Raw genomic sequence first — 21,793 nt, 5'->3', positions numbered from 1 at the left:
TTGTGCATTTATTTATCTATTGGCAGTGAGTCTTTCCTTGGCATGCATTTAAGATACTCCAGAAGGAATTATTGTATGGCTTCATTGTATTTATTGATCATTTCTGTTTCAAACTAAATCCTTATTTCGCAGTTTAGACCTATTCCTACATTATAAATGTGGGTATTAAGGTGGCCTTCGATATCCAATACAAACCTGGTGTCTTTTGCGTAACAATTTTCTTGTTAACTATATGCTGTTAAAACATCTGTACACATCAGCAAAAGGATCACAGAGAAATGAATACCATCCCAGGAAACACTAGCACAGCATTCTTAGAGCCCTGGTATACTGACATTAAACTGTGCCCTTACTTTCCTTTACATGCAACACCAATTAATATATTCAGAATCTGTTGATCTTCCTACTGTACCAGTGGCTTAGCACTCAGCTTTAGCCAATCCAGAAAAAAAACTGGTTTGACAAATACCTCTTGCTCATTATCAATCCAACCCAATTCACAAATTAAAATAACATTGTAAGTTACCCAGATTTAAGAACTTTGCAAACTTAGTTCACTGTTTTCACCTGCTGATTTTTCACCTAATCCATTCCGGAGTTCTGGTTCTAAAATTGTTGAGGATTTGGGTATTCAAAAAGCCAAGGTTCACAAACCGGCAACCAGGAGCTCAGGCCTGTCACTCAAACTCGCCTGGAGTGAGGGGAGCGGTCAACAGGAAAGTACAGAGAAATGGTGAGGTCTTTCATCTCAGAGTTTGGGGAAAACTGGCAGCTCTCCACGTCAAAGCCTGCCTCCTGCTGGCTGACCGTGGAGCAGCATAGACAGTACTAATTGCAGCTCGACGCACCAGATTGTACCTCCTATCCCAACTGAAGGAACTTGCAGCGGTCAGTAAAAGCAATACAAAATGGAAACAAAAGAAAATGTAAAAATGTCTTCTCTGATCCTCACATGTTTAAAAATGAAATGAAATGAAAATCGCTTATTATCACAAGTAAGCTTCAAATGCAGTTACTGTGAAAAGCCCCTAGTCGCCACATTCCGGCGCCTGTTCGGGGGGGGCTGGTACAGGAATTGAACCGTGCTGCTGGCCTGCCTTGGTCTGCTTTCAAAGCCAGCATTTTAACCCTGTGCTAAACCAACTAAACCAGATGTTTTTGCCAAATAATTTGGCAAAATGGATGGAGAGTGAAGGGTTAATCATGATAGTTTGGTAATAAGGGTTTTGAACTGAAACAATATTTTACACAATTAGAATATGCTCTGTATTTGGCAAAAGCAAGTACATTTACTCTTCCAAGATGTTGATTTTCATTTCTCCTTCTAGGTGCTGGTAACAAAGTTATCACATCCTATGATAGTGTTTTGAAACTGTAAACATAAATTTATCACATTGTGGTCCTTATACTCTAAACCAAACAATATTTTTTCATAACGAGCTTGTTGCTTTATGAAGGCTCCAAGTCACTGAGGCTAATGCAATAAGCTGAATTCAGCCCCCCTGTAGCAGCAACCAACGACAAGATTATTTTCAACTGTTTCATATGATTAACGATAAGCAGAATCATCCATTTGAAATTGGATAAACCATCTAATAACTGCACAGTAACACCATTGAAAGACTAAATTCAGTAAATTTGTTGCTGGTAAGAACCGAATATATTGCTGTCTTCCTCGCATTTAGCATGAATGTGAAGTTGTTCATGAAGTCGCATCACTGTCTAATGTGAGTCTGAATGAGTTTCATTGCCCAACATTGAGATAATTTGCAAATCAGTAGTTAACAACCCAGTTGCAAAACGTTTGATAAGTAAAAATGGTGTAACATCACCCCCCACCTCCCCACCACCACCAAACAGAAGCAGCGTTGTACCACAGATCCTGCACGACTAACTTTCCTTCAGTTGCGGCAAAAGGTAGAAGGGGTGAATTTGGTCTATGCCAGCTGCAGAGAAACAGACTCATTGTGAATCGGCAGCCTGTTATGTCAGTGTTTATTTCCCATCGACTTGAAAAATATTCCCAAAATCTTTCATTTCAAAACCAGTAAAAGTGACATTAAGACACAGAAATGACTGCAAATAGAGTTGGAGTTTTCAATCGTGGGAAGGTTGAACATATTGAAAAATCAGCAGCTAATTTGCTCCGAGTCCACTTTACACCGTCGGTATTGACCAATTTCACCCCAGACAGCTTTGGACTCAATAAAGCGCCTGCATAATATGCTGTCATTGAAATCATTGTGGTCTGCAATGTTAGCTGAACTGGGCATCTTGTAGTGTTTTAAAGTTAGCTATTTAACAATCCCCAGACCTGAACTTATTAAATAATGCAAAACAAATGTATGTGGGACAGATGCTCAACATCAAAAGGAAATGGCTGGAGGTTTGATTTTGAAAGAGCCCAATAAAATCCAATGCTACCTTTCCAAGTAACAGTTAAGGATCCGTGAACTCTCAGTGGTCACTGAGGTTACCCCAATTGAATTTAAGGGTGATATGACACACTGAGTCTCTTCCTAACCTTCGGTCTCAAACTGCAATCCTTCAATGTCCAGAATATTCTTTTCTTTTTTTTTCTAAATCACTTTAGCACAATTTTATTGAAACTGACCTTTTACTTTGACATTCTCAAGAGGTTTCTGAACCTTGGATGTAGCAGAAAGACAACTGGTAAGAATCAACCCCATAAATCTGAATTGAATGCAGATGCAGTCCGTTGTGTGTTTATAAGACAGTGTATAAGGCACATGACAGTCTTTGAAAACTTAGAAGTACACATAATTCCTAGCCAACTTTATTAAATGGTTCAGATTTTTGATTTCATTCCCTTGTTCAGTCCACAAAACTGTACAATTACACGAAAGGGCATCGAAGTTAACTCTGCAAAGGTTCTCCGCAGCTTGTAAACTTTTTTCTCCAGAACATTGACTTGTCTCAGTTTTCTGTACAGATCCATAGTGCTGTTAGTCAGTTGTACAAAGCATCTAATAAAAATACAGTTATAATTAAACTAAGAATTTCCTCTTCTCCATAGGAATCAAGTAAAAGAGTTCTCAGAAAAGGTTTGTGAGAGTAGTTTGTGTAGGGCTTCGGGATTCGTGGGCCTCGAGGCTACCAGGCACTGACGTCAAAACTGACGTCACGGTTGGCATAGAAGGGTTAGTCAAGTCAGTTAAAGTAGTAGAAGTGCTTGAAGGGCTAAGAGAGGCGTTGGAAATTTCTGATGCTGGGCCAGACGGTGTTGCTGCTTGAAGTACTGTGCCATCAGATGCTTTATCAACCCCTGCATTTTCCTGACGTAAAAGATTCCTTCTGAATTTTGCTCTTGCATTTTGGAACCAAACCTGCAAACCAATTTGATGTAATATTGTACCAGTTTTGAACCCATAAAGACCTTAAAGTACGTAAAACGCAACAGAAAATATATTGTACCTGTCACATATTATATAGATACCATCCTTCTGAAAATTCTAATCAGCTATATAAAATTTTGAAATTCTATCACCTTCTTAAAAATTATGCTTCTGAATAATTTCTTGTATTTTTGCCAGGAGTGCAAATTAAAGGGACATTTTCAAAATGCATTCATTCAATTTTATAAAGGAGAGCAACAAAATCCTAAATTCTATGAGGAGATTTTTTCTACAGAAAACTGTCGAAGGGAATTGAACAATTACAGGGGTCACTCAGTGATTACAAAGTGTGCCAAGAAAATTCAAACTTGTTTTTAGTAACACTAGATGCTACAGTGACACATTTACTTCAAGAAGTTGTAAATCTTTAAGGTTTGTTACAAATCAAAGTGTCACAAAATCAAAGTGGCTCCTATGGCCTTGTCTAGGGGTTCAGGCTCACAGCTATGGGGATCAACTTGCTACCAACCTCACAGTATCTAATTCTTCAGTATTATTACTTAAGCCTTGGGTTCTACGGCAATGATAAGTAAACATCAAAGATTCCGTCTCTGGATTTTTATGTAATATTTGTACAGATCCAATGGTTAATTTCTGTTTAAACGATATTACATAGATAAAAGCTGAAGGAAAGTAAAAAACCCCAGAATGATGGCCTGTACTGCCAAATCTTTCTATTCCTATTGAAACTGGCCTTCACAAAAAGCTATTCAGTCCTCACCATAATGTCTAAATTATACTTAGTGCCCTGTTTTAAATAGATATATGTTTGCCCTAGATGTTGCTCACTGCAATCCAGTGACAAACAATAACAGTGACCTCACAATTCTCTGACGTAAGTGAAACGAGTAACCTATCGTCCTTTTCAAAGAATAAGTGCAATGGCCACAGAACTTAGGTCACCCGACACCCGGCTCTAAACTATTCTTGATTCTAAGCGCAGAAAGCACATGTGAATTATAGATTGGTGCCAAATTAATTTGGTGCATGACACACCGCCTAATAAATTGAGAGTAAATGTTGAAGAGTTGAGCCCCAGAGCATTGCTTGAAGAATGTGTCTCAAGATTTTTTTTAAATTGTAAAATCTAAATGTTACAGCATCTCCTGACATTGGTGAACTGGAGGCATTTTGGGAATAGACGTCCGACAGTTGCATCTACAGTGCTCTTTGCAAACAGGAAAGGGAACCGGGGATACAATAAATCCTGCCACATTGACACAAGAACCACTGAACAACCCCTTTAACAGGCAACTCCCTAAATAAGTACCATTTTACTTTCATTGCAATTGATCACTGCTCTGTGTAATTACAATGATATGGATCTATTTAAACTTCACAACACACACACACACATACATACACACACACACACACAAAAAAAACACAAATACATGTGCATGCAAGTAACACAAAGGATGTTAAATTCTGTGATTTTCAGGCAACCCTTTTCAAATCAAGAAAGAAAATGTGTGTGTGCATATATGTATGTAGGGCTTCACATATTAAAGCAATCCTTGAAGATGTGCTTGGTTATTGAAATAGTACAGGTGTTTGAAGGTAACAAACCTCTAATGAGTTTAAAGATCAGGTGCCAGTGAGGTGCTATAAATAAGACTCTCTCGTGGTTAACTGTAGTCTTCTACTGGTCTGTAACAGTTGCTTCTCCTTAAACTGCCTGAACGTTTGCACACAGTGCTCCTGCACAGTGACAATTATCTCCCATTTTGGGGAAAACAGATCATTGGATTCTCAGTGAGCTAGAAAATATCCCAAGTTGCAGCATCCCACCATGTTAGCTCATTCAAGCTATTTTATTTTAGAATGTAAATGCAAAGATGTTTTATTTTGGTATTGATCAAGATTTGTTTGAGGGATCCTTTTCTGATTTATTTTACTGTGTGATTAAATGAAGAGAGATCAAAAAAGAGGACTTATTTCACTTTAGACACTGGGTTTAGATTTTATTCAGAAAGACGATAGTCCTTGGAGGTCATCTTCTTAGCACAGTTCTTCTCCCCCCATTCCTCCCCTCACTCCGCCCCAAAGGTGGTTATAACTACAGCAATTTAAAAGTAGCTCCTAGAAAGAGACAGCAGACGACCAAAACTAACTTATACTTGTGAAACAGATTGGCTGCAGAATGGGAAAGAGAAATTAGGTGACCAGCAGTCAGTAACCAGGTTCATGTAATATTAGAAGTGATTGAAAAACAGAGGAAGTAACAAAGCTTGCCTTATACAGTGCTAAACTCAAACAGCCATCACCGCCATATATCACAACAGGCACATCGATAAACTGAACAAGGATTTCAATATATTGGGCCAGTACTTGGGTACATTTTATTGATTCATACTTTGGATTCTTCCCTTCCAAACCACCTTCCCCCAACTATCCCCACCCCACACCTGATAAAGTCCAACCACATTTATTTAAAGAAATTGTCCATATACAATTAGGGGATGTGTTAAACTTTAATTGTAAACATAGCGTTCTAAAGTTTATCTCCTAAGTTTCTACGTATTTTCCACTTGTAACAATGTTTAATATTTAATAGTTAGAAGAAAGTAATTTATGATTGGCTATTTCCTATAGTATGAACAGATCATGATGCTTCACCAGTCTTCCTGTCAAATGGAAGTGGCACGAGCTGCCTGCCCACTCCTCTGACTTCCCTTTCCTGTATGATGCATTTGTCTTGTACTTATCTGGGTTGGAATGTCCCAAGACAATACTGGCAGCAGGCTGAGTGCTGCGAAGGGACAACAACAAAGTGTTTTCAGACAATAGAGAAGTTTTCAAAAAAAGAAGGATTTTACTTTCATAGGAGTTGGAACACTGGAGGACAATTCAAATCCTTAATGCAGAAATGCTGAAGTCAGTGGTAGTGTCTCTGTCCTAGGTAAGCAGCAAAGGCAGTGCAAAGCAAGGACTGAAGCTGGGACCTTGCTACCCTGCTCCATTTGGTCGTCTACACGATTCAACCACACCACTGGCCATAACACTCTCACCTCCGCCCTTTCCTGTTTACAGACCTGCAGTTTAACGGTATATTTCACATCAAACACCAGCAATGTGCTTGTATACGTATTCTATGCAGCTCAGAGGCAGCTGCAGGCCAGAGGCTAGGATGTCTTACAGGGAACTTGACCAAAGTAATTACTGTAATATAAGAGCATCCCTGCTCTGTCGAGCAATAAAACCATCACCATCTCACCTCCGCACTGTTAATCCTGGACTCATGGCAGCCCCCCAAATTGTATCAAATTACAAAACATATCAGGCATGTAAGAAACTTGAGGAATGATTATTAAATTGTGTCGCTCTTTTCGTATGTTACAGCTTTTATGTTAGTGGAAATATTTTTCTTCTCTAATTTTAACTCTTATGCCCTATCTGCCAAGGACCGTGCCTCTTGTTGAGGTACAATGCCACAGGCAGGGATTACTATTCTTCATGGACTGAGCCCAAACAGTGAGCCTCGGCAAATTTTTTGACCAAAGACCAATCACAGCAATCCACCTGTTCCTTACTAAACATGCACTCCAACTGCAGTTGCTACATGGTAGTCAAGAGTGGGAACCCAGGCTGATTTCCACATTCTCTTGTGTATGGCCAGGCCACCAGTGCCACTTGCAACACTCCTACTGCCCTCCCTGCTGAAACCAGATTTGACTGTGAATCAAATCTGCGACTTTCCCAATCTGGATGGATGCGTCCACCCCATGCAATGTATTTGGGGTTTTTTGCAGAGAATTAGAATGGTCGGAGGAACCAAATGAATTGTGATAGAATATTCTTTCGGAGTTCATGAGTTTTCCTATGTGTGAAAGTAACAATCGCTCCCTCTCGCAAACAATTTTGCATGCCAGAGAAAACAAATGAAGTTAGGAGTTAAGTCAGTTGGAGCTTTTTCACTGAAAGGGGAACTGACTGTGAAATAGGTTGCATGAGGTGGACACTGAAGTGAGCTATAAAAATGAATTTAAAGGACAATTTAATGTACCTCACACAGAGAGGTAAACTGAGAAGTTGGACCAAATAACCACTTATGTTTGGAGAAAAAAAACTGCTACGAATGTGAGGGCATGTTAGATTGAAATATGTAAGCAATTATTATTCTAAAGTGGGTTTGGGAGAATAAAAATAGACAGATTGCCTGAGAAACAGAATTTGAACAATAACTCAACAGATGTCTCTTACCTGCAGAACTCGCTTTGTAAGTCCGGTCTTCTGTGCTAGCTGTTTCAGGTCCTTAGCATCAGGATTATGGTTAATGGCAAAGTAAGACTTCATGGTCCTCAGCTGGTGGTGTTTGAAGGAGGTGCGCATGCGTTTTGTCTTCTGAGTGGGAGGGTACTGCTGCTCTCTGTCCATGTGGTCACCGTCATTTTCATTGCAACTTAACGCTACAAAATAGTATGAAGATATACTGTAAACTTAAGAAAAGGTTTTGAATAAATGTGATTAGCTTTTAAATATTGATTCCACTGCTATTTTAAGGAAAACTTCGATTTGTGTATTATTTTTTTAAAATTTAGAGTGCCCAATTCATTTATTTCCAATTAAGGGGCAATTTAACATAGCCAATCCACCTACCCTGCACATCTTTGGGTTGTGGGGGCGCGACCCACGCAAACACGGGGAGAATGTGCAAACTCCACACAGACAGTGACCCAGAGCCGGGATCGAACCTGGGACCTCGGCGCCGTGAGGCAGCAGGGCTAACCCACTGCGCCACCATGTTGCCCCCGATTTGTATATTATTGACTTGTTTACAATCCTACTGTTTGCTTAAAAATTCATTTGGTTTGTGATTAGTTTTGACTTTGGACACTTGTACGATTTAGCAAATGCTACACAGAATAAAATTCAATTACAAATTTTTCTAAAATGAAAAGAATGGATTGGCTTAGAGCTTACTGCACAACACATATTTTGTAATTGCATTACATTAAAACTAAAAATAATTTTTTCTGTCAAATTCTCCTTCCCTTCTCGGTGGCAGGGTGGCACAGTGATTAGCACTGCTGCCTCACAGTGCCAGTGACCCTGGTTCAATTCCCACCTCAGGTAACTGTCTGTGTGGAGTTTGCACGTTCTCCCCATGTCTGCATGGGTTTCCTCCAGGTGCTCCGATTTCCTCCCACAGTCCAAAGATGTGCAGGTTAGGTGGATTTGCCATGCTAAATTTCCCCTTGTTGTCCAAAGTTAAGGTGGGGTTACGGGGATTGAGCGTAGGTAGGGTGCTCTTTCAGAGGGTCGATGCAGACTCGATGGGCCGAATGGTTTCATTCTGCACTATAGGGATTCTATGCCTTGGTACATTGCCAAATGCCCTCACCACTAACAATGCACCAACTACCTAGCAACACCTCATTGAGGTGCTCCATACCTTTTTTTTAATTCTTACATGGGATTTGGACATCACTGGCTGGGCCTGCATTTATTGCCCATCCCTAATTGCCCTTGCCCAGAGTGGCTTGCTAGGTCATTTTAGAGTCAACCACATTGATATGGGTCTGGATTCACATATATGCCAGACCAGAAAAGGATGGCAGATTTCCTCCCCTAAAAGGACATTGATGAAGCAGATGGGTTTTTATGGTAATTCAAAATGCCATAGACATTGGCCCCCAGACGACTCCACCAGTGGTCAATGGTAGAATTGAGACCCAGGTCCCATATCATGAAGCTGGGTCTCTGGGTTACTAGTCCAGTGACAATACCACTGTCTCACTGCCTCCTGTGATCCCAGACATTGAGGGTCAGATGTTGGACTTGAATCCAAACCAACCAGAAGGTTGATGAAGCAATTACATCATCAGTCAGTCTCTACTGGTCTAAGGCACATTTAAATAAAACTGAGCTGCTAGCGCCAATTGTTCATACCCATGCAGCTAATTGACTGAAGCCTGACAAACTCTGGCTGAGTTCAATGCTGGGCCAGCCCGCAGACATTTCCATAGGTGGTGGTGGTGGTGGTGGTGGTTGGGATGCGGGGGGGGGGGGGGGGGGGAGTGGAAGTTAGGAGGAAGCTCAGGCCAGCAGAGGGTGGGAAGAAGTGCAAAGCAGAGTTGACGAGAGAGTGAGCGTGGCCCAATAGCTGCGTAATCTGGAGAAGCCCTCCAAATCCTTCTGGCACTACAAATGATTTGAGGTCATTTCTTGAATAATCTTCAGCAATCCCTTTCAGAGTGGTTTGTTAGGCCACTTACAACCTGGGAGAATGAGGCAGAGTTTGCACGGCACAAGCTCTGCCCATTTTCAGCAGAGGTTTGCATTGGAATGCTATAACTGGTGTTAGGACCCTTATTTACAAATGCAAGTTGTCTGATGCCTATCTCTGGCGAATGCCCTTCATCTAAATGGGAGGCCATCACCCACATGTTGCAAGTCTAGCCACCATCTTAGGCCTGAGAAATTAGTGAAGGTAACCTGAATTTCTCCCTGGGTGTTCGAAGGATATTCAACCTCAAGGAATTTAACTATTCTCAGCCATTATGCTGATCTTGTTGATTGGTGCAGACGCAAAGGGTCAAATCGCCCCCTTCTGTGCCATAACAATTCTGTGTCTTGTGACAAGGTAATTTAACACCATGCTTGAACAGTAAAGTTACAATCTATCACACGGGTTACTTATTGCAGTCTTATCACCTTATGAGATAAATTTTAAATGTATTTTCTAATTGTTACCTATTTTGTTTTAGTCTGCTGGACCTTATACTTTTAACAAGTTAGAGCTTGGTCCGAATATTATCCCATCAAACTACAGGCAAGTAGCTTTATTGCCTTTTTGGTAGGCGTAGCGTTACAATGTAACTATTTTGATTTCCTCTGAAGATGTATTGACAATTCGCCTCTTTAATGTTAGAATAAGGCAAGGAGGTATAATTTGTAAAATGTTAAAAGTACAAGAAGCAGTGATTTTGATCTCTACATTTCTTTTAAACCTACATCTGAGAAAACACAAAATCCATGTTGTGTTAAAAAATATATCTTCCCTCAACCAAAAAAAACCTGGGGTCTTCTTTTGCACATCTCATTGCAGCAAGTTGCTTACAAAAGCCCATGTTTTCACAAACACAATACCAGAGTTTCGTACCTTCAGAGGTTCCACTATAATATTTCTGATGAATCAAGTTCAAAATATTAAAGAATGAAAGTATCTTATTTCATTTGGGTGATTCAATTAATGGCACGATGATTCACCACACCGTAATTACACGAATGTGTAATCAGCATTATTGTCTAAAGAATGGCTGCAATTAATTAAGAGAATACAGACAGATCTATCCTGTGCCTTTGATTGAATTTAGCTGAACTGTAGATCTACAGAAGCATCATATGAATGCATAAATGTATTGAAGATTCCTAATAAATTGCAATACTATTGGGTACTCTTTTGAAACATAGAAGCCAACAATTTTTCTCTAACTTGTTTTTCAGGCATATAAACTGGACAGATAGCAACAGTGATACCCGAATGGGGATGAAACTTTTTTTTTAAGATTCCGAACATCATTGCTTGTTGCTCCCCCACCAAGAGTGAAGGCAGACCACTACTGCCAAGGTTTTGTCAATGTTACTCTGGTACAGGGAGCATCCAACTATGGTTTACATAAGAACATAAGAACTAGGAACAGGAGTAGGCCATCTGGCCCCTCGAGCCTGCTCCGCCATTTAATGAGATCATGGCTGATCTTTGTGGACTCAGCTCCACTCTCCGGCCCGTACACCATATCCCCGAATCCCTTTATTCTTTAGAAAGGTATCTATCTTTTTCTTAAAAACATTTAAAGAAGGAGCCTCAACTGCTTCACTGGGCAAGGAATTCCAGAGATTCACAACCCTTTGGGTGAAGAAGTTCCTCCTACACTCCGTCCTAAATCTACTTCCCCTTATTTTGAGGCTATGCCCCCTAGTTCTGCTTTCCCCGACCAGTGGAAACAACCTGCCCACATCTATCCTATCTATTCCCTTCATAATTTTATATGTTTCAATAAGATCCCCCCCGCATCCTTCTAAACTCCAATGAGTACAGTCCCAGTCTACTCAATCTCTCGTCATAATCTAATCCCCTCAACTCTGGGATCAACCTAGTGAATCTCCTCTGCACTCCCTCCAGTGCCAATATGTCCTTTCTCAGGTAAGGAGACCAAAACTGAACACAATACTCCAGATGCGGCCTCACCAACACCCTATACAATTGCAGCATAACCTCCCAAGTCTTGAACTCCATCCCTCTAGCAACGAAAGGCAAAACTCGATTAGCCTTCTTAATCACCTGTTGCACCTGCACATCAACTTTTTGCGACTCGTGCACCAGCACACCCAGGTCCCTCTGCACAACAGCATGTTTTAACATCTTACCGTTTAAATAATAATCCATTCTGCTGTTATTCCTCCCAAAATGGATAGCCTCACACTTGGCAACATTGAATTCCATCTGCCAGACCCTAGCCCATTCACCTAACCTATCCAAATCCTTCTGCAGACTTCCGGTATCCTCTGCACTTTTTGCTTTACCACTCATCTTAGTGTCGTCTGCAAACTTTGACACATTGCACTTGGTCCCCAACTCCAAATCGTCTATGTAAATTGTGAACAACTGCGGGCCCAACACTGATCCTTGAGGGACCCCACTAGTTACAGGTTGCCAACCAGAGAAACACCCATTTATCCCCACGCTCTGCTTTCTGTTAGTTAACCAATCCTCTACCCATGCTACCACTTTACCCTCAATGCCATGCATTTTTAGTTTATGCAGCAACCTTTTGTGTGGCACCTTGTCAAAAGCTTTCTGGAAATCCAGATATACCACATCCATTGGCTCCCCGTTATCTACTGCACTGGTAACGTCCTCAAAAAATTCTACCAAATTAGTCAGACACGACCTACTCTTTGTGAACCCATGCTGCGTCTGCCCAATGGGACAATTTCCCTCCAGGTGCCCCGCTATTTCCTCCTTTCTAAAGAGTGATTGCAATGAATTAAGGAAACGCAGTGAGAAAATTTATCTGATGCCTGTAATTGAATTTAGATGAAATGGAGACCTGTTAACTGAAGAATCGTAGGAAGACATGAGACTGTTAATAAATTGGAACAGAATTCTTAACATTACTTAAACATTTCTTAAACACAGATCAACAATATATTCCTGCAACCAGTTCTTCAGGAATATAAACTGGATATAAAGGTAACAAAAACATAAGAGAGATCAGAGTCGCAATGAAAGAAACTAGTCAGAAAACAGTCTTTTTAAGTTTTCCAATTCCATTACCCGCTTCTCCCCAGCTAAGAGAAAGAGTAAACTATTTAATTCCAATATTTTGCCAATAGCACTATGGTATAAGGGAGCATCCAATAATGACTTGTTCTGTTTTCCCTACTCTTCCATACTCCCAACAGTTCAGTATCTCCTCCCAATGTCATGCCTGAGATTAGAAAGGTGGCACTTTCCATCACTACCAAATAGCACCAGAAGCAGCAAGCAGTATTATCCACCTCAGATCTGCACCTTTAGTTACTGAACACATTTTGATAAAACGTATTTGTTTTTATATTTTTATAGAAATTGTTTAATTTTTATGTCTTTATAGTGCTAATAGAATAGCTCTATAATGAATAAAATATATTTGCCACACATGTATTTTGCCATATTAAATGTCTGTATATTTATTTGAGTTAAAAGGGGGGGGGGGGCGGCACGGTGGCACAGTGGTTAGCGCCAAGGACCCAGGTTCAATGCCGGCTCTGGGTAACTGTCCACGTGGGGTTTGTCCATTATCCCCAGGTCTGCGTGGGCCTCACCCTCACAATCCAAAGATGTGCAGGGTAGGTGGAGTGGCCACATTAAATTGCCTCTTAATTGGAAAAATGTTTTTTCTAAATGTGTTAAAAGAGAATGCTTTCCAATACTTAAATGAAATAATCATAGTAATCTAGAACACTTACTGGGTTTCAGCTTTCATAGAATAATAGTCATAAAATCCCTACAGTGCAGAAGTAACCATTCAGCACCAACCCTCTGAAAGAGCGCCCTACATAGGCCCACTACCCCGCCCTATCCCCATAACATGCACATCATTGGGCACTCAGGGGTAATTTAGAATGTCCAATCCACCTAACCTGCACATCTCTGGACTGTGGGGGAAAACCAGAGGACCCAGAGGAAATCCAGGCAGACACGGGGAGAATGTGCAAATTCCACACAGACGGTCACCCAAGGCAGGAATTGAACCGGGGTCTCTGGTACTGAGGCAGCAGGGGTAACCGCTGTGCTACTGTGCCGTCCCTATATGTCTGTCATGCCACATGTCTTTTGGTCTATATTAAAGGCTCCAATCTGTAATCTTTCAACACTCAGAAACATATATCTTTGAAGCCTTTGACCTTAAATTAAAGTCTCCATGGAGTCTTCCTTGCTGGCAGAATGTGAGTGCCCTCAAATCCTATGTAAACAACAATATATTTTCAACAACATTGTTCTGTTTTGACCATTTCACAATTTTCCCAATTCAAGCCCACTATGCAACCTTTCGAATCTACCGTCTCAAAACCATCTTACAATTCTCATGGAAAATATTATTTATTAAGGGCCCCACTTCCAAAAGCAGGTAATAGTGTACCATAACATTGTAAACAATCTGAGGCTTGGGAGTTAATTGTTCAAAAGGCTAAATACTTGTCCAATAGTACAAGATGTCATTAGCAAGAGGCGATCATAGAACAATTTGATAGAAGTGCTTATAATTTGACAGATGGTACAGCATAGATAGAAACAAATGGTTTTGGGTGAATGAGGGATCCAGCATAAGGAGACAAATGTAAGATTAAACCAAAAGAGATTTACAACGATGAACCAGAGAACTTGTCTACACAAAGTTGTGAGGCTATGGAATGCACTACTTCAAGCAGTGATTGATTTAGAGATCAAGTCAACATTTCAGAATAAGTTAGATTGAAAGGAAAGGTGATGAAGGGATATAGGAACAAGCTGGGCACATAGGGTTAGGACTACCGCCCATGTGGAGTATAAACATTAACATGGACCAAATGACTGAACAGCCTAACTCCCAGTTATAACTATTTTTTAAAATGTATTTAGGATACCCAATTCATTTTTTCCAATTAAGGGGCAATTTAGCGTGGCCAACCCACCTACCCTGCACATCTTTGAGTTGTGGGGTGAAACCCACGCAAACACGGGGAGAATGAGCAAACCCCCACACGGACAGTGACCCAGAGCCGGGATCGAACCTGGGACCTCGGCACCGTGAGGTAGCAGTGTTAACCACTGCACCACCGTGCTGGGAATAGAACATTCCTTCCCATTTTTCATGTCCAGGATTACTCTGAAATCAATGCAAATTTTCTGACTTTAAATACTTTTGAAGTGAAGGGAGAACATTTTTTACAGTTGCATCACCATCATATATATTCTCAGCATCTATTGTTAGGTACCAAAGGGAGCAACCTACTCTAGGCATTTAGTTTCAGTACATCCTGGGTTGTATAATCACAACACGGATCTTCACTCTTCACCCTGGTGTCCCACCTTATCAACCAGAAACTAGAGGCCTTAGAAATTGACATTAATGAATCGAATATACAGGTCAAATCTTTCTGAAACTGGCCTCTATCACAATATTGTGAATTTCTTTACAGCAAAAAGCACTCACAGATTTCTGATTCTGAGGAATAACGTGATTTTTAAAAAGTATTGGGCTGTTTTTCAGTTCACCCTCTGGGTAATTACACTTTTATCCATGTTCGCTGGCAGGTTCACCTCCAGGCAGTGTACCTCGACAGCGCTGCACCATCGGCTTGCAGACTGCCGCCACCAGCTTCTCCAGCAGCCAAGATAACCATTCAAATTGTTGCCCTCATGCGGTGCTGCTGAGATCAGGAACTGAGCTGAGTGAGAGCGCAAACCTGCATCCTTCCACTCTGTAGGAATGCTCACTAATGTTTCAGTGCCCAGTGATGTTCTGTCAATCTGGGGGCTGCTTCTTTCAGAAAACAACCGTGACTCATCAAAAGTGGTGTACATGTTACGTTATTCACATTTGCTGGCATTCATTTCTGGCAAGCAGTGACATTATTCAAAAAGATCAGGCCTTTAGATCAAAGCAACGAGCCTCGAATATGCCCCAAGGTTGGCCTTCATTGTGCTTCTGAAGAGATAAAATGGCACAGCTCCAAATAAAGTTCCCAATAGCAAACGGTTCTAAAGGGGAAGTGCTGCAATTACATTTGCTATTCACAGTACAATTATATTTATTAACTGATAAAATGTAATATCATCCCTTATTTCAGATATGAAAAGATAACTAATCAATCGTTTTCACACTTCTCACAATGTTCGGCAGTATTAACTTTTTGCCTTAAATTAGAGCTTTAAGTTAGCTGATGCAAGAGAGAACAAATGCCAAGGTGGTCAAAGGTATAAAATGTTCCACCATCTGATGTTGCTGTTTGCAGCTATTCACAAAGCCACAAACACGTGGTGTTCCCTACTTGTAATTATTTCCCAGTATTCAAAATGTGCCAAATCTTCTCAGAAAGAAAGCACAGAGGCAAGTCTAGTCGCAAAGAGCTACAATCTGTTTGGATGGAAAGTGTCTTTGCTGCTGTAATTCTATGCTGTAATTCCAGATTTGCAATATTCACCCCATAAGATCAAACCACTAAACAAAGCCTTGATTAAAAACTTGCTCAAGAGTATCAAAGCCGAGTAAATGGTTTTAATTCAGGAGTACAAATGCCGGCTTTGTTACGATTTGCCCAGCCTTCATTTTTTAAGGCCGAAAATCAGCCGAGGTTTTACATTGTTGGAATCGAATTTTGCAAAATGGTACTTTTGTTACTGAATGGTTGACGCTGCCCTGCTTGTAAATGCAGGGCCGGCAGCAGGAGGAATAGAAAAACCTCTAGGGGGAGACAGTGTTCCAGAGGCAGGGGTTTCAAGTAACTTTTCAAGAGGATTAACCAAGGAAGAAAGAAAAATAAAGACTCCATCGCAACTGTGGGAAGTTGGCAAAAATAGAAGAAGAAAAAACATTAATATTAAACTCTCTTTGTACAGTTAATAAACGCTTCATTTCAGCAGATTCTCACGACCCTACTTTGGGTAATTGCCTCGCATTTGATGGCTGTGTCTCAGTATAAAACTATTTGCTGTTCAATTATCGATTGAGCATTTAAAAATTAACCACGGTTCAGTACATAATGATCCTGCAATTTACAACCTGCTGCTCCAAAGCAAGTAGAGGTGTTTGCACCGCTGTGATGAGGGAGTTCCCTTTCTATTAGAAAGGTTCAAAGGATTAAGAGCTCCCGAACTCAACCAACATATGCTGCATATGGGAATCTAATTATATTAATCCACGATTTTACTTTTGCGTTATTGACTACAACATACCAACAGCTAATATACAATTACATTTCCAAGATTACAGAAGGAAAACCTGGATTATTTATTAGTCCTAAACGCTTTGGTGAATTTCAGAGTCTCCCTTTCGAAATGACTGGTAACTAATACGGCTATTTCAGATTGCTGAACTTTGCAATCTCCCGGTTGGAGCTCGCACTGTTGCAGAACTGTCCGTTTGTAGCGATGCAAAGATTGTTTACACTTTTCGATATTCGTTTGCATTGATCTGGCGCCGCAGCGTCCACCGCGATGAACTACCAATGGCTCTCTGTCACATTGGGAGATTTTAGACTTTCCCAGTCTTGGCATCATAAAAGAGAAGGCCCCAAGAGGTTCATCCCTGCGTTATGGGGATGAAATCCGTTCAATATTAGCACCAAGGTCGATGCAATGTCTCGGGGAATTGTCAAACCAAATTTAAAACCGGGGAGGATGTAACTGTTTTTTTTTTAAAAAACAGCATTGTGATGAAGCCGAATTCCAGGAACTTGTCGTGGGAGGGTAAATATTTGGGTGAATTTGATGTGGAGAAATATTTAACAGCCTGGGGGGGGGGGGGGGGATCAGTGAGCAGTGAACTTTTTTCCTTAACCCACTTCAGATCAGGTTTCCTTCAATTAAAATCAACTAACCGGTGTTGGCTGTGGACTGAGGCTTTGGGGAATTGAGGTAAATAAATCACCCGCATTAAAGTAAGGAGAGAAATGCGCGGGGCTTTGAACGTCTGTGGAAAGTAACACTAATGTCATCAACTACAAGTGTAATTTCAACTTCTCTGTCCATTTCAATACCATCACTAATATTTAATGTTGTCCACCAAGTCAGATGCAGAGAGAAACAAAATCCCATCTATTTGGCTAATATTTAACTATAACCAGGGGAGACTTGTGAGGAAATGAGCCTAATCGGACTGGTTTGTTCTTTTCTGTTCGAAATCGTTGCTGGAAATTGTTCCTTGCCCAGGCTATGGCAGAGTTTTTATGTGTACCAACAAGATGTTTAGTGATGGAAATATGTAATTATTAGGCAATGGGCTCTAATTAGCATAATTGAAGCCTGTTACTGGGAGGCAGTGAATTAGGTAATGAGTTAAACAGTGAATATATTGGCAAGTTTCTGTAAAACCGCTGTCTTCCGCCTTACTGTCAGCTAGGATGGCTTCAAACACAAACAACGGTTTTTGAAAATATGGACGGATAATTACGCTTTCTACAAAAGTCAGTGAAAGATTATCCAGAACGGCGAAACTAATGTTAAATGACATATTTACAAACCAGTGCACAAGCGTTTCTCCACGAAATAGGTGGATCAGAAACAGGCGCCCTTTTCAACTGGGGAGGGGAAGGGATTTGAGGACCTAAATCCCTAAATACAATAATTTGGAGAGGTAGTGAACACGTATACAGTGAGGCCTGAGGTTTACCCAATTCATTCTGCAAATTAGTGTGTTGTCTAATGTGGGGAATCTGCGTGGAAATATGAAGGTGTATTATTTTATGTAAATTGATTAATGATTTTCCCAAGCACACATTGTTACAAATGTGATCAACTAACATTGTGGATTTTTTTTTTAAATAGTTCCTGAAATTAAAACCTTTCGAGTTCTCTGTAGCACTAATCTTTCCCCAGTGGCTACAGTTGAGTAGTTACATGTGCAGCAATTTTAATGGGTTTTACTCGACAAGTATTTGATAATTAATTGATTATGGAATTATGAATAAATTAATTAGAATTCCGCAAACATCCTAAGCAGTTTGAGTCAGGATATGTTTAGAGGATGACCTTAGGGTGGGGATGGGGAGTATGTTTAAAGATTAAAGGGAGCTCAGCAGAATTTATCTTTAAAACATTGCAATGGAGTTTGAGCTAATCTGGTACACTTTAAGAACTCGATTCCTTTTTTTTATTTGTTGGGAATGCGCTGGGGGATTTGCAGTTTTGTACAGGTGTTCAGTTCTGAACTAAAAGCTTGTTCCACAAGGTTTCACCCATTGATTTACTGACTCCTAAACACTGAAGACCTCCCGGAAAGCCGCCACAAACCTGCTCTCCGCCCCCCATAAGCAAAAAAAAATGTTAAAGTGTAAAAGAAGAACCTTGGCAAAGAAGGCGTTTGAAGTTCCGGCATCCATCTGAGCTGTTTCCGCTTGTCAGGCTCCATCCTTGTCTAAAAACTGCCAAGAGCTGCGAGAACCACTGCCCCAACCCTCGAAAGACTGAAGCTTAACGCGGTTTAAAAGCCTCCACTAAACGAAACTCTTTGAAGGAGAATTCGCGGCGTTTAGAGCAATGAAGGGTTCTAATCCAATCGTTGCAGGGGTTTCCTGAATTCTGTACAGGTTAAAATAAGGTGTACTTGTAATTGCCACGTCTGAGGAGAAACTACTACCGGTGTGATTTTTCCATTTCCATTCAGTATAAAGTGCACACTTAAGAGATTTGCTATAGGTAATTTAACACTTTACAACGTCAGAAATATACAAGACGTGTAGATAATGTAGTCGCAATGCCACTGAAAGGGAGCTGGATCAGAAATGCTCCATTCAGACCATTCTGAGACCCCTACACAACATATGAATAAACTACCCGAGGGTTCACTGGCAGGAACGCCATTTTCCGGAGTTTCTAAGCAGCCCTCTGTTTTTCTGAGACATTTAATTATTGGGACAGATAATAAGATGGAGAGAGTAGGAAGTGTTCCCATTGTAAAGCTCCAACAAGGAGTCAAATCGAAAGGTCAGCCTTTTCTGTGAGCCACTGGTTCCCAGGATTTCAGACACATGTAAAACTAAACAGCGCCGCCTGCACCCTGCCTTCCACCAAACTGACAGAACCTGCCTCAGATGCATTTCATCTCGATTTAAAGTGACGCCCAATCATTCCGCTCGGATCTGAATTCCTTTGAGAGGGGGGGGGGGAGTGGAGAGGGGGGGGAGTGGGGGGAGTGAGGAGGGGGGGAGTGGGGAGGGGGGGAGTGAGGAGGGGGGGAGTGGGGAGGGGGGGAGTGAGGAGGGGGGGAGTGGGGAGGGGGGGAGTGAGGAGGGGGGAGTGGGGAGGGGGGGAGTGAGGAGGGGGGGAGTGGGGAGGGGGGGAGTGAGGAGGGGGAGGGGGGGAGTGGGGAGGGGGGGGGAGTGGGGAGGGGGGGAGGGGGGAGGGGGGGAGGGGGGGAGGGGGGAGGGGGGGGAGTGGGGAGTGGAGGGGGGAGTGGAGGGGGGGAGTGGAGGGGGGAGTGGGGAGTGGAGGGGGGGAGTGGAGGGGGGGAGAGGGGGGAGTGGAGGGGGGAGTGGAGGGGGGGAGGGGGGGGAGTGGGGGAGGGGGGAGTGGAGGGGGGGAGTGGAGGGGGGAGTGGAGGGGGGAGTGGGGAGTGGGGAGGGGGGGAGTGGGGGGGAGGGGGAGAGGGGGGGAGGGGGGGAGTGGAGTGGAGGGGGGGAGGGGGGGAGTGGAGTGGAGGGGGGAGGGGGGGAGTGGAGGGGGGAGGGGGGGGAGTGGGGGAGGGGGGAGTGGGGGAGGGGGGAGGGGGGGAGTGGGGAGTGGAGGTGGGGAGTGGAGGGGGGAGTGGGGAGTGGAGGGGGGGAGTGGGGAGTGGAGGGGGGGAGTGGGGAGTGGAGGGGGGGAGTGGAGGGGGGGAGTGGGGAGTGGAGTGGAGGTGGGGAGTGGAGGGGGGACTGGGGAGGGGAGGGGGGAGTGGGGAGTGGAGGGGGGGAGTGGAGGGGGGGAGTGGAGGGGGGGAGTGGAGGGGGGTGGGGAGGGGGGTGGGGAGGGGGGCGTGGAGGGGGGTGGGGAGTGGGGGGGAGTGGAGGGGGGGTGGGGAGTGGAGGGGGGGTGGGGAGTGGAGGGGGGGTGGGGGGAGTGGAGGGGGGGGTGGGGGGAGTGGAGGGGGGGTGGGGAGTGGTGGGGGGGTGGGGAGGGGGGGTGGGAGTGGAGGGGGGGTGGGGAGTGGAGGGGGGGGGGGAGTGGAGGGGGGGTGGGGAGTGGAGGGGGGGTGGGGAGTGGAGGGGGGGTGGGGAGTGGAGGGGGGTGGGGAGTGGAGGGGGGGTGGGAGTGGAGGGGGGGTGGGGAGTGGAGGGGGGGGTGGGGAGTGGAGGGGGGAGTGGAGGGGGGGTGGGGAGTGGAGGGGGTGGGTGGGGAGTGGAGGGGGGGGGTGGGGGGAGGGGAGGGGGGAGTGGGGGAGGAGGAGGGAGGGAGGGAGGAGGAGGGAGGGAGGAGGGGGGAGAGGGGGAGGGTGGAGGAGGGAGGGGGAGGAGGGAGGGAGGGAGGAGGGGGAGGAGGAGGAAGGGGAGGGGGAGGGAGGGGGGGAGGAGGAGGAGGGAGGGGGAGGGGGGAGGGGGGAGGGTGGGAGGGGGGGGAGTGGGGAGTGGAGGGGGGAGTGGAGGGAGTGGAGGGGGGGAGTGGAGGGGGGGGAGTGGAGGGGGGGAGTGGAGGGGGGGAGTGGGGAGTGGAGGGGGGGAGTGGGGAGTGGAGGGGGGAGTGGGGAGTGGAGGGGGGGTGGGGGAGGGGGGGGGTGGGGGGGGGGGGAGTGGGGGAGGGGGGAGTGGGGGAGGGGGTGGGGGGTGGGGGAGTGGGGTGGGGGGAGTGGGGAGGGGGGGAGTGGGGAGTGGAGGTGGGGAGTGGAGGGGGGGTGGGGAGTGGAGGGGGGGTGGGGTGGGGGGGGGGTGGGGGTGGAGTGGGGTGGGGGTGGAGGGGGGGAGTGGAGGGGGGAGTGGGGTGTGGAGGGGGAGGGGGGGGGGGGGGGGTGGGGGTGGAGGGGAGGGGGGGGTGGGGGTGGGGGGGGAGTGGAGGGGGGGGTGGGGGGGGGTGGGGGGAGTGGGGGGGGGTGGGTGGGGGGTGGGGTGGGGGAGTGGGGGGGGTGGGGGGTGGGGGGTGGGGGGGAGTGGGGGGGGTGGGGGGTGGTGGGGGGGTGGGGAGTGGGGGGGGTGGGGGTGGGGGGGGTGGGGGTGGA

The 21,793-nt window shown here is 44.2% G+C and overlaps 1 protein-coding gene across 1 annotated transcript in view; it reads right to left on the bottom strand.

Annotated features, from left to right (window-relative positions):
- Positions 1–2,775: 2,775 nt before the first annotated feature.
- Positions 2,776–21,793, bottom strand: part of LOC140399157 (LIM/homeobox protein Lhx2-like) — a 39,936-nt gene continuing 20,918 nt past the window's right edge. Inside the window, 3 exon segments of the mRNA XM_072488428.1 lie at positions 2,776–3,103; positions 3,105–3,347; positions 7,620–7,825. Coding sequence (XP_072344529.1) covers positions 3,041–3,103; positions 3,105–3,347; positions 7,620–7,825 — 512 coding nt within the window. The 3' untranslated portion in view covers positions 2,776–3,040.

The sequence above is a fragment of the Scyliorhinus torazame genome, chromosome 22, assembly GCF_047496885.1.
Source record: "Scyliorhinus torazame isolate Kashiwa2021f chromosome 22, sScyTor2.1, whole genome shotgun sequence".
In the NCBI taxonomy this organism is placed as follows: domain Eukaryota; kingdom Metazoa; phylum Chordata; class Chondrichthyes; order Carcharhiniformes; family Scyliorhinidae; genus Scyliorhinus; species Scyliorhinus torazame.
The sequence above is the reverse complement of the archived record's forward strand: the minus strand, read 5'-3'. Positions and strand labels throughout refer to the sequence as shown.